Source organism: Chironomus tepperi, unplaced genomic scaffold (assembly GCF_022539635.2).
Source record: "Chironomus tepperi strain 1889 unplaced genomic scaffold, CSIRO-AGI_Ctep_v1 contig_316, whole genome shotgun sequence".
Classification (NCBI taxonomy): Eukaryota; Metazoa; Arthropoda; class Insecta; order Diptera; family Chironomidae; genus Chironomus; species Chironomus tepperi.
The window spans coordinates 54,585-67,010 of NW_027226438.1; the positions used below are offsets into that span (position 1 = coordinate 54,585).

The 12,426-nt window shown below is 32.0% G+C and overlaps 1 protein-coding gene across 2 annotated transcripts in view; it reads left to right on the forward strand.

The window, feature by feature from the left end:
* The window catches only part of LOC139092937 (RNA-binding protein Musashi homolog Rbp6-like), a 219,802-nt gene that overhangs the window by 12,614 nt on the left and 194,762 nt on the right, over positions 1 to 12,426 (forward strand). For both annotated transcript variants that reach the window (XM_070643510.1, XM_070643511.1), the window contains exon 2: positions 8,453 to 8,534. In XM_070643510.1, the coding sequence (XP_070499611.1) occupies positions 8,453 to 8,534 (82 nt within the window). The remainder of the gene's footprint in view (positions 1 to 8,452; positions 8,535 to 12,426) is intronic.

The following is a 12,426-nucleotide window of genomic DNA, read 5'->3' on the forward strand; positions in this document are numbered from 1 at the left end:
TCGATGTTGAACTCAGTTTTGGTTCCGACTTAATTACAATTTTAATGTCGAACTCGGTTCTTGTTTTGGTATTTGTTCCGATCTAAGTCTTGGACCTGTTCTTGATTTCAATTCCATACTTGATCTCGGTTCCTTTCTTAAGCTCGGTTTTAGTCTTGGTCATGAATTCGATCTCGAGATCTATTTTAGTCTTCGACTCGGTCTCGGTATTGGTCTCAATCTCGGTCTTGATCGCAATCTTGGTCTGAATTTCGGTCTCGATTATAGTAACTGTCTCGATCTTGGTCCTGGTATTGGTTTCAATCTCATTCTCGTTCTTGATCTCCGTCTCAGTCTTCGTCTTGGTTTTGGTCTCGAGATCGGTTTCAGTCTCAGTCTCGGTCTCGATTCCGGTAAGTTTCTCGGTCTCAATTTTTGTCCTGGTGTCAGTCTCGTTCTCGGTCCTTGTATCGGTTTTAATCTCGGTCCCGTTCTTGATCTTGATTCTGTTCTTGATTACGGTTCCGTTATTGATCTTGAGTTTTGGTCTTGGTTTCGGCCGTGAGATCGGTTTCAGTCTCAGTCTCGGTCTCAGTCTTGGTTTCAGTCTTAATGTCGATCTCAATATCTTTTTCGGTCTTAATATCAGTGTTGATATCGTTTAAAATTTCGGTCCCGATCTCAATCTCGATTTCAGTCATGGTCTCGGCCTCAAAAGTTCATCGAACTCTATCCGATAGTGGACATTTTTGAATAAATTTAAGTAAATTTACATACACTTTAGGTAAATTTGATTTGAAAAAGCAAGTTTTACGAACATTATTAATTTAATTATTGTAAATTTTCCACTTATTAATGAAGCACATGTCATTCGTTTCATAATGTTAAGCGCCATTAGCAACAGAAATTTACATGTCCAAAATTAAACCTGTTAATCAATTTCAAATATTTGCCATCCTATACAATTCAAAAAATCTAGATTTAAGTTTTCAATAAAAAATCAACACCGACTGATTGCTGAAATCATTTAAAGAGCGTTTTTTGCGTGTATCTTCAATTAACACCTCCAAAAAGAATTGACAATAATCATAGCATGGCATAAATATAACCAAAAAAAGCCAATGTTTGGCTAATAAAACCTTTAATTCATTTTTATCCTCTCTCACCTATCCGCCATGTCAGCACATTCTAGGCTGATCAAATTATATATTTTTTATAACAAGTCATTAAAAAGGAGAACCTAATCACCTTTATAGTAGATGTTTTGTGTCTGTGTATCAATTTTCCATCATGATACAATTTATTTTTTTTTTGTGCTGGATTTGCGAAGGTAAGCAAGAAAAAAAAATCAGTAGCGGTTGACATTTGATAGGCTGAGAAGAAGAGGACAGAAGGGGGAAAAAAAAAAATATTATCAATATATAAAGTTGTTGTGTATGGCAGGTGGATGAGATATTGGCATAAGGTAACAATTTATATACACACAGCATAACAATAACAATGATGATGACACAATGCCTGAAAGGAGGCGAACGAGAAGTGGAGAGAATTTTGTTTATGACTCAAGTAGGGAATGAATTAAGGATTTGGAGTTGAATGTGTGTGGAGAATTAGGCGCATTTATTTGAATGAAGGTTCTTAGGTGACTATCTAAGTTTACATAAAATAATATGAGCAACTATAACCCAACTATAGCCAATATTCTATGAATCTAGGAGTAGATCAAAGTAATCGTTAGGCCAACGTTACGTTATCAGATTGACTATAAAACGTCAAAAACACGCAGGGATGCCTTAATAGCACTGTAACGGCTGTTTTCGACTCATTTGACAACAATTTAAATGATCTTATCCACTGCATAGCGACTTTGTGATATTATACATGCATTCTTACCCAAAACAAGCATTTTTCACTTGAGCAGCACATAATAGTCGCTTAGAGACCATCATGACGGTAAAACTACTGTTTCCAGCCTATTTTGTCAGGACAGAATGAACTTGACCTTTCAGATGCCTTTTAAATATAATAAAACAACATCAAAGTCGCTCGTCGTTAGTTTGAGGTCTAAACTACTGTTTCTTACTCATATTTACAGTCTTGATTGAGCTTGATAGAGCAAGACCACAGCATACTGCTTGATTGATGTTGTGGATGAATCCTTACCTAATAAAAGTATTTCCAATCCGAACAGCACAACATAGTCACTAGACCATCGCTTTGTCATCATTTTAAAGGATTCTTACTATTTTTTGTCCATTTTGTCTACAAGAAATCAAATTTACCGTAATGTACAACTCAAGCCAGTCAGACACAAAACTCACCAACACAACAATCTTCCACCTTATCCCAAAACACGCTAAAAAAGAAGAGACATTGGCATGGGGTGATTAATTAAAACACAGAAGCCCATTATTTATAGCATAATAAAATTTATTGCATTCTCACATGATTAAAAATGCCTCGAATAGATATTGAATATTTGTGTGCCTGCCATTGCCATTGCCTGCTTGGTTGCCTACTACTGTTGTTACTCAAAATATACAATGATATTCTATATATCATTTAATGGTGACAAATACACTTGTATTACTTTGAAATATGGCCAATAAATATTATTTATATAGCGAATGAGAATGGAATGTGTTTATGTATTTTATATTGTAATATTATGATGTTATGCCTTCACTTTCTATGCCTTTTGCAATTTTGCCTCATCTCTTTACTGTTTTGTGACTTTATGAGAAATAATTCAAGATGTATGGATATTTTTTTTTGTGTATGTCTGCATTCTATGACAACGAATATGACTCTTGCAGGCAGATTCTTTTGTCATAAAGGCTTCCTTTTGTTACTGTCGTATATCCTTTTTGAGGCAGAATGATGTAGATGTGGTGGAATATTGGATGTATTTCTTATTGAATTGCTAATTGGTGAAAATTGATTTTTTTAAAGATTTTTGACAGCATTAGGAAGGTAAATTTGATTCAAAGTGGAAGTATGCAGCTATATTATCATCCTACACCTGAATCATAACTTCACAGCACTGAAATATCATTTAAATCCCTCAAAACATTTACAACCTTTTTAAATGAAATCATTTCCACTGTTAACCTTCAAAATTATTCCAAAAACTAACAAAAAAGAAGTCGTAAATTCCAACAAAAATTTATTACCATCAGTCTCTCTTCCTTCTTATTCACATTCAAGTCAATTAATTTGTAGGCACGAATAGCTTCTTTTTCTGTTAATCAAATTTTAATTATCAATGTGAAAATGTAACTATCGCTAACGTCATTATTGCTTTCATTGCCATAGTGTGGCTGTCTTCTTCATTTGGAATGGTTTTATTGGGGTTTTATAGTGAAAACTGGGGATGGAAATATTTGGGTTTTGAGGAGTTTTAGTGTATTTGATTGAAAAAATCGTTATTTATAGTTTAATGAGACTTCATGAGAGGTTGATCACCTGCTTAGTTCTTTAGATTGTTTTCCAATGAATGTATCTATATGTTCAGGAATTTCTTCTACTTTAGGAGCTTTTATGGCAAATGATCTCTGATTTTAGATTTAAAAACATCCCAAAATGTCCACTTTCTGGTATATAACAGCCAAAATTCGTAGAAATCAGACAGTGTTCAGACCTTTGTCACTTATTGCATAAACTTTTACTACTTTTACTTCTAAATAAAAGCCTAAAAGGCATGCGACGTAATAAAATCTGGAAAATAGTCCCAGCATGCTTAACATGCCCTTTTGTCCCTTGTCCAACATGCCCAAGTAGAAATTAATATTCAATAACTAGTTAAAGGCAGGTTAATGCCTATTTAATAATTTAATGTCTAGTTGGTTGTCTCCATTCAAAATGACACTAGTGTTTAGCCGGAATTTGCCTAATCCGACTCGAAACCAGAATCACGCTTGGCTATGGACACTAATTTCCAATTTTTCTACTCAATGTGCCTTGTTGGAAGCTTCATAAATAAATGACCCCTAAAAGACTCCAGAATAGGCAATAAACCTCTCTAAACCCCACCAAAAAACTCACCATCATCCCTAATGACTTCATAATCCAATTCCTCATCACACAAATAATCCAAGTTGCCATCTCAATCCATTTCCATTTAACTATCTCCTCAAGTATAATAAATATATACTGTAAAAGTCGTTTGTCGCTGAAAAGTTATCGACATAAACAATTTTTGTTGTCATTGACATAAAATTTATGGGTTATAAGAAGGCGCACATAATTAACATAAAAATGTCAAATAGCTTCCTGCTATTTTACATGAAAATGATAGAAAATGGAGGCACACCGCCTTCCTTAAAACGATGATATTGCGGTTGTGTCTTTTAACTCAAAATGAGTGATAAAAAGCTCCTTTTTTTTTGTTGCTGGAAGGGTTTCCTGCTTTCGTACGCAATTTTAATTAAAATCATCTTAAAAATATTTTTCATCATTATTATTATTATGTTGTGTTATGCTTATGCTTAATGTTTATGTTTACTCATGCCTCATAACCGCCTCACCTTCATTCATTTATTTAATTCTTATAGAAACAGACGACTTTTAAGGTTGATTCTCTCAGGCATGTCATAAATTATATTAAATTATATTTTCGTACATTCTACTTGAACTAGCTAAAGAAAATGCTTAGCTTTGCAGTTTCTCCTTCATGCTCAATTTTGAAAGTTTATCGTGAAAATTGTCTTCCTTTGTGTTTTTGTTGAGGAGAAATAAGCTTCTGAATGTGCTGGAGAAATTTATGTTTATGTAAATTAAAAGGAATGGAAAATTTTTTGGGGATTATTTAAGGAGTTTTTAGAGTGAATTTTTGGGGTATGGTTATTATCTTTTTGTTTGATTTCGGTTTTCTGGATTATTTTTGTTATGCATTATGAGCAATTCTGAGTGTTTTAATGATAATTAGCTTATGAAGTGCAGATTTGAATATTTTGGGTGATTAAAAAGTATATTAAAGATTGTGATTGGATGGAAAGTCTTCCTGATTGACATAACAACATATGCTAAACAGGGGCGCATTTAGGGAGGGTTCTCGAGACCAAGACTTGCTGTCTTCCTAGTCTAATTCTCGAGATTTGTCGAGACCGAGACTTCAAAGAATTCCAATGTTATCTCAATCTCGGTCCCAATCTCGGTCTTAATCTCAATCTCAATCTCAGCTCCATTATCGGTCCCAATCTCAGCTCCATTATCGGTCCCAATCTCAGTCCGAATCTCGGTCTCAATCTCAGTTCCATTCTGGGTGTCAATCTCGAAACTCAAAATCAAGAAACCTTAGTTTTGTGGGTCAAATCTCTTACTTTTGGGAAAATTACTCAATTTTCTAGTTTTTCGTGAAAAAAGCACAACTCCACTAAATTGTTGTGATCCATTTAAGACCCTTCTCCAAATATCCTTAGCTACCCCTCTGATGCCAAACTATGTATACATCCCAAAACTTAAATCCGCAAAATCAATCAAAGTTTCAATTCCTTTTAAAAAACTTTATTTATTTTCCACCAACAATATTTTATTACATACATTTTTTATATCCGATTTATTCAATTGACTTTATGTGCATTCAATTGTTCATGAAAATATTCTTTTATTTTTTCCCGGACTCATTCAAATTAAAGAGATAAATTGATGTGCTGTGGAAGTCATACAGATGGAAAGTAAAATCCTTTCGAAATAAAAAAAAATTCTCATAAAAATTAAATATTTCCGTAATGTTTTTAATGTAAATTTTTTTTTTGGGATACAGAATATTGTGGAATGAAAAATTAAATGCGGGAACGGGTTGGGAACTTTTGGGGAATTTCGAGGTTATTGTTTTCTCAATTTTGATGCTTAATTCTTGATCGAGGGGCATTTAATGGATATTTCCTTGAGAGACTGTCCATTTATAGTCCCAAATTGCACAAGTCACTTTATTGATGCCAATTCCACTTCCATGCCGATGCGACTTAGGCATGGTGTCTGCTTTAGATCAAATCCGGCACCAGTTCAGAGTCAGAACGACCTGGACCGAATTTCTGATCAATTTACCGATTTGTACCATTCAACAGCCTAAACTAGAGTCCCAATATCACCTAAGTTGACTGCCAACTTCTCATGTCCCCACTCTGCATACCACCAATGTGGAAATTAATAAATTTGAAGGATTCACGCGTTTTCTGCAAATAAAATAAATTCCAACCACACACAATAAAAGAAAATGCAACGGAAATGATATATCAAACAAATTCCGAGCCAAAAAGCTCATGAGCTTTTTCCATTTAGCATGTCTATAGAGGAAGCATAAAAGTCTATCCATGTAGTGGATACAACACAGCAAATAAAAGAACGAGAAATGAAAGAACTTTGATTGGCTTATGAATATTCATACAAAAAACTGTATTTATTTAAATTTTATTACCATCATACATATATGTGAGCTTTATAGCTATTGCAGATAACCATAGAGGGAAAGAATGGCAACAACGATGGCTATACACTGTATTTAATAACATCCAGACATGCAATGTTGAATAATAATAATAATATTTTTATGATGTGTTAAAATAAATAATTAAATCTGAAGTATATGCATAATTTAAGGATATTTTTTTTTTGTGTGTGTATGTGCTTTGATTTTCTTCTTTATGGACTTCCCTTGGTGGGATTTTGAGGGAATTCGGACAATATTTATATTTGGCAATATTTATATTTTGAGGTTTATTCCTGTTATGGTACGATTATTAGTAACGCAAATGAAAAGGGTGGTTCATCAAGGTTTCTGGTGCTTATGTTAAGTATGTAAATAAATCGGGGTTACTTAAGCCATAAAGTTGATCTGGTAGACATTCTATTCTGTTGAGTCATATCCTTTGGCTCAAAATTAAGAGAACAAAACCTTTAACTGTTCAAGATTATGAACCTGAATATCATGATGCTGTCAATTTTATTTACGCTCATAAAAATGGGTCATATTCAACCGTCAGGTCACCTTTACATCTTACCCAAGATATATAGATGTGTACATACAAAGTATACTCGACCATACTCGACCATACGTAATTTCGTATACTAATGTAAACAATAACATTTGAAAAATATTGTAAATTTACATTCAAAAATTTTCTAACAAATATAAAAAGAAACATTATTTTTGAGCTTTAGTCAGTTTGATTAGCATATAATAAAGCATTTACAATGCTTCTGTACTAACTAAACTCATCTAAAAGTAGAAAATTTTGCAAATCAAATTTTTATAAATTTTAGCAATTTTCTTTCGTAGTGTTAGTGTTTACAAAAAATTCAAATTTTTGACCGTTAAAAACGACCGAATTTTTATATGAACACATCTATATATCTTGGTCTTACCGTCAAAATGTCAGTTAGTACAGTCCTGCCATACATTGTGCTGCTTGAGGAGGACTCATTGAATACAGACATGATGACTTATTTGAATTTATAATCCATTTCATTCGTTCTGAATCGCAGTTTATCATAGCTAAATGTATGGACCCTATTGAAGTATTACGAGTGAAATTGATAACGATTAGTTATGAATTCTACTGAGACATGGACTCGCACTTCCTAATATTCATTCACTTCTACCAATATCAGTCGGGGTTGCTTTTCTAGGTTATATTCTTACTTACTGGGTTATGATAATTATCTGGAAAGCACACGTCGTAGAAAAAGCCAAAAATCTGGTAAAGAACTTCATGAGTTTAGGCCAAATTTCACTGAATCTGACCTAAAGTCGAATTTTTCATCAGTTCTACTTAAAATTGCAAAATATCCAGTCCCAGTCACAAGAAATCACACGACAAACCCCCTTAAAAATCAGAACAATTTCATCCTACCAACACTTGATTTTAATTCCTTCCCATGTGTCGGTTGAAAGCATGTTCATGCACATTTTCTTCTTTATTTACGATATCCATCTCCTTCATCTTCTTCTTACTCATTTTTTTTTTATTCCTCATAAAAAAAATAAGTTTTCTGGCCATTTATTGTGTGCATTTTCACATGCATATTCATACTTGGTATAAGGCTTAAGGGGCTCAATCTTACTTATTTATTCAGCTCTATTTTTTATGAATACAAAAAAAAAATAAAAAAGAATTTTAATATTCATATCTATTCATCCATCCATTGGATATGTATAATTTCTTGCTTAAAATCACTCATTCATACATGCATTCATGAGGTTTGAGTTTTAATGAACTTTTTAATCCACAATTTATTAAATTGATTTCCATGCTGAGGTTTTAGTTTGTGGCAACTATCATATGTAGAGGAGGAGTGGTGGGAAGTGGTATGTGGATGGTGAACAAAAAGAGAAATAATTTTTTTTTTTGTGTCAGAATGGATATAAAGAATTGGTTGGTTGATGATATGTGCTGTATGCAATTTTTAAATATTAAATTTTTTTGAATAATGAATTAATTTATGACATAATTTTTCTATATTTTATTCACAGAGAGCCTAAGAGACTATTTTAGTAAATTTGGAGAAATAACAGAAGTTATGGTTATGAAAGATCCCACAACACGAAGATCAAGGTATGTTGAATTTTATATTTAAATTATTTTTTTTTTTGGGGTTTTTTCGTTGTGAATTAATTTGCTGTCATTTTTTTACGGGTGGATTTTGATTGCTTTCTATGACTTTTTAATGAAATTTTTTGATGTCATGTCCAGCTTGATATAGTTTGGACAATACTTAATGATGACATATGAGTTAGGGGTCATTCAGATACTACTTAATGAAAAGAGCATGATCAAAATGGCCAATTGGCTATAATTTTTGCATTGCTGAGATTATGGTATGTTAGTGCTCGATTCATGCGACTTATCTGTCTTCATAGCTCCTGTGAAATTACTGTGTGATAATAATGTAGTCACAAGGTTCTTGTAAATAAAGTGATACGCATTCGTTTAGCCGAGACAAGTTTTTTAGAATTTCTTCTTTTCTATTAACTTTAACGAAACAACTTTTTTACTATATTAAATCTTATTAAAAATGTCAAATAACAAGCATAAATTAAAGACTGTTAAGTTAGGATTTTCACGGAAAACTGAAAAAAATTGAAAATTACAACAACAACAATACGCATTCGTTTAGCCGAGCTTCCAATTTTGTTAAATTTTGATGAAATTGCATAATCTAACTAACGTTTTATATTCTTAAACACTAACTATGAATACAACAATGCTTAATCATACTTAATACTATAGCAATACTACATAGTTATGTTAAAAATTTAAATTTCAAAATGGCGGCAAGAAACTTATGATTTTTCAAGATTTTGGCACGATAATTATATATTTTTTTGAGTTTCTTCAATAAATCTTACTGCTTTTTCATTAATCTTTCAGATAATATATAACTTGTTACTATTTATGTAGATTAAAGGGAAAAATTTGACAAAAACTTTTAGTTACTTGAAGTTTTATTCCAAAGTTTTTTTCTTAATCTTAAATTTTTTGTTATATATCAGCATTATGCAATTAAAACTAGCTTTTTCATATAGTATTTTAACTAATAAATCAACTCCAATAAGTTAATCAATGATGTAATGACGGATTTTTCAAAAAAAAGTAAAATTCTAGTGTCATGAGTCTACACTTATGAAATTTAGTGAGTTTCCTATGAAAAAAATTTTTTTTCTTCCAAGACTAGAATTTTACTTTTTTTTTGAAAAATCCCTCATTACATCATTGATTAACTTATTGGAGTTGATTTATTAGTTAAAATACTATATGAAAAAGCTAGTTTTAATTGCATAATGCTGATATATAACAAAAAATTTAAGATTAAGAAAAAAACTTTGGAATAAAACTTCAAGTAACTAAAAGTTTTTGTCAAATTTTTCCCTTTAATCTACATAAATAGTAACAAGTTATGTATTATCTGAAAGATTAATGAAAAAGCAGTAAGATTTATTGAAGAAACTCAAAAAAATATATAATTTCGTGCCAAAATCTTGAAAAATCATAAGTTTCTTGCCGCCATTTTGAAATTTAAATTTTTAACATAACTATGTAGTATTGCTATAGTATTAAGTATGATTAAGCATTGTTGTATTCATAGTTAGTGTTTAAGAATATAAAACGTTAGTTAGATTATGCAATTTCATCAAAATTTAACAAAATTGGAAGCTCGGCTAAACGAATGCGTATTGTTGTTGTTGTAATTTTCAATTTTTTTCAGTTTTCCGTGAAAATCCTAACTTAACAGTCTTTAATTTATGCTTGTTATTTGACATTTTTAATAAGATTTAATATAGTAAAAAAGTTGTTTCGTTAAAGTTAATAGAAAAGAAGAAATTCTAAAAAACTTGTCTCGGCTAAACGAATGCGTATCACTTTATAACCATGTTCAAATGCATTCACATGGCAACACAACATCACTTTATTTCGGAATAGCGCATATCAGTTAATAGATCAAGAATTTCACCAAAGCTCTGCGTGACTCTGACTTAGTCGCCAAGTAGTTGCCAAAGTCACTCTGGCCTTTTGCATGAATGTGGAATCATTAACCGACTTCTACAGTTCGAGTCAGAAATCATTGTCGTTCAGGATCCTGAATTTATGCTTGATCGATTTTCTAGTACTCAACCATTGAGGATGAGCTGAATGCGGATTTCGAAGGCGACTTCGAGCTTTGCTATTGAGTTTGAGTAGTTGATATGATGCTAATTCATCTCAGAAAAGCACTAGTTGGTTATTGGATCTAAAATCCGACACTTGACTTGCATGATTCTGACATCCGGAGTTGATCCAAATCTGGCTACAAATCAGAGTCATGCCAACCTCAGGCCGAATTTTTGAATGATTAACCGATTTGTACTATTCTGGATTGATTACTGATTATTATTGAGTATGCATAAAGTATCAATTCATACTCTGCATAGACAAGAACTTTCAAAAGATTGCACAATTTCAGTGCCAATACAGATGACACATATATTCCATAATGCTAGCAAGCCCTTCAACCTCCCCTAAAAAGTATCACAGCAAATTCAATTTCACAATGAAAAACTACAATAAAAGGAAAGAAACAATTACAATAAAATTTATAACCCCTTTACTCTAATTCCCATTGGGCAGTTTTAACCCAATTATTACAAAAAATTTTACATTTTCATTTCTCTGAAAAATGATTCATCATTTAAAATAAAAATCAGAAAAACTTTTAATTTTCATTATTTTTATTGCTACGAGACACAAACAAGCACATTCACTCTAATATGGAAAAAAAGCATAAATTGAACGTCATGATGGAGTTAAATGTGTCCTTTTTCATTTACAAAATAATGACAAACAACAACAAGCGAGCTAAAAATTATGAATACATAAGGCACTTAGGCATCAAAGTCATTTTTATATTTTTTGACATTAATTAGACAAATTCGTGTCAGGAAACATGATTATTATAGCTTGTCTCTTCGTTTTTCTATTCATTTCTCACACCATTATCACTTTTTAATTCTCACTCGTTCTAAAATGGAGACTGATGGGATATTGGCTTTGGAGTGGGTGACTAAGGCGCATTTTTAAGTAAAAACTGAATTTATACTCAAATTTTACAGGACAAAATGATTTAAAGTCACAAATTAATCTCAAAATTCAAGATATACCACCTATTGCTACAATGATGACGACGACAATGACGATAACAGCAACATCAACGAAAGAAAAACTAAATATACCTTCCTATGAATATATCTCTTTTGTTTTCATCTTATTCACGTTTTTCTGCTTCCTTTATGTACAATCAACATCATCGTCAATGTAATGATGATGAATAAATACGAAAAGAACGCACGAAAGTCATGAAAAAAAGTTTTCTTTTTTTTTATTATGTTGAATATATGAACATTAAAATATTGCCTACTTGCTTATCTTTCTTTTCTAGTTCTCCTTCTCTCTCTCTCTCTCTCTCTCTCTCTCTCTCTCTCTCTCTCTCTTGTTCATTCTCTTATCCATCCATGTGACAAGTTATTAAAAAAAGTCATCACAATTTTCTATTTAGCGGGAATTTTTTGGAAGGTATATGGAGGGTTATGTGGGGTTGTAGGATGACTTAGTGTCTGAAGTGAGTGAGCTAAGCTTATGCTGAGCTGTATTTTAACTTAAGCTAAGCTGTATGATGAAGATCAACTAACAACAAGTGAGAAACGAAAGCAGAAACTGATCCAAAAGTCATAGCGTTAATAAGTCGTAAACCTTTGGCTTCAAGTAGGATTTAATAAAATCTGGCACTACGACAGTAACACTGGCCTAAGGACACAATTAACTAGGGTTCGGAAAAGAACTGCAAATCTTGCTTTCCTGATTTTTTGTCTCTTGCATGTTTTGTCTCTAGATCTGCAACTTTGAACGAATACTTCAATTTGCTGACAATTCCATTACTTGAGTCTTTCGGATAAACCTCATCTTTTATTTCATC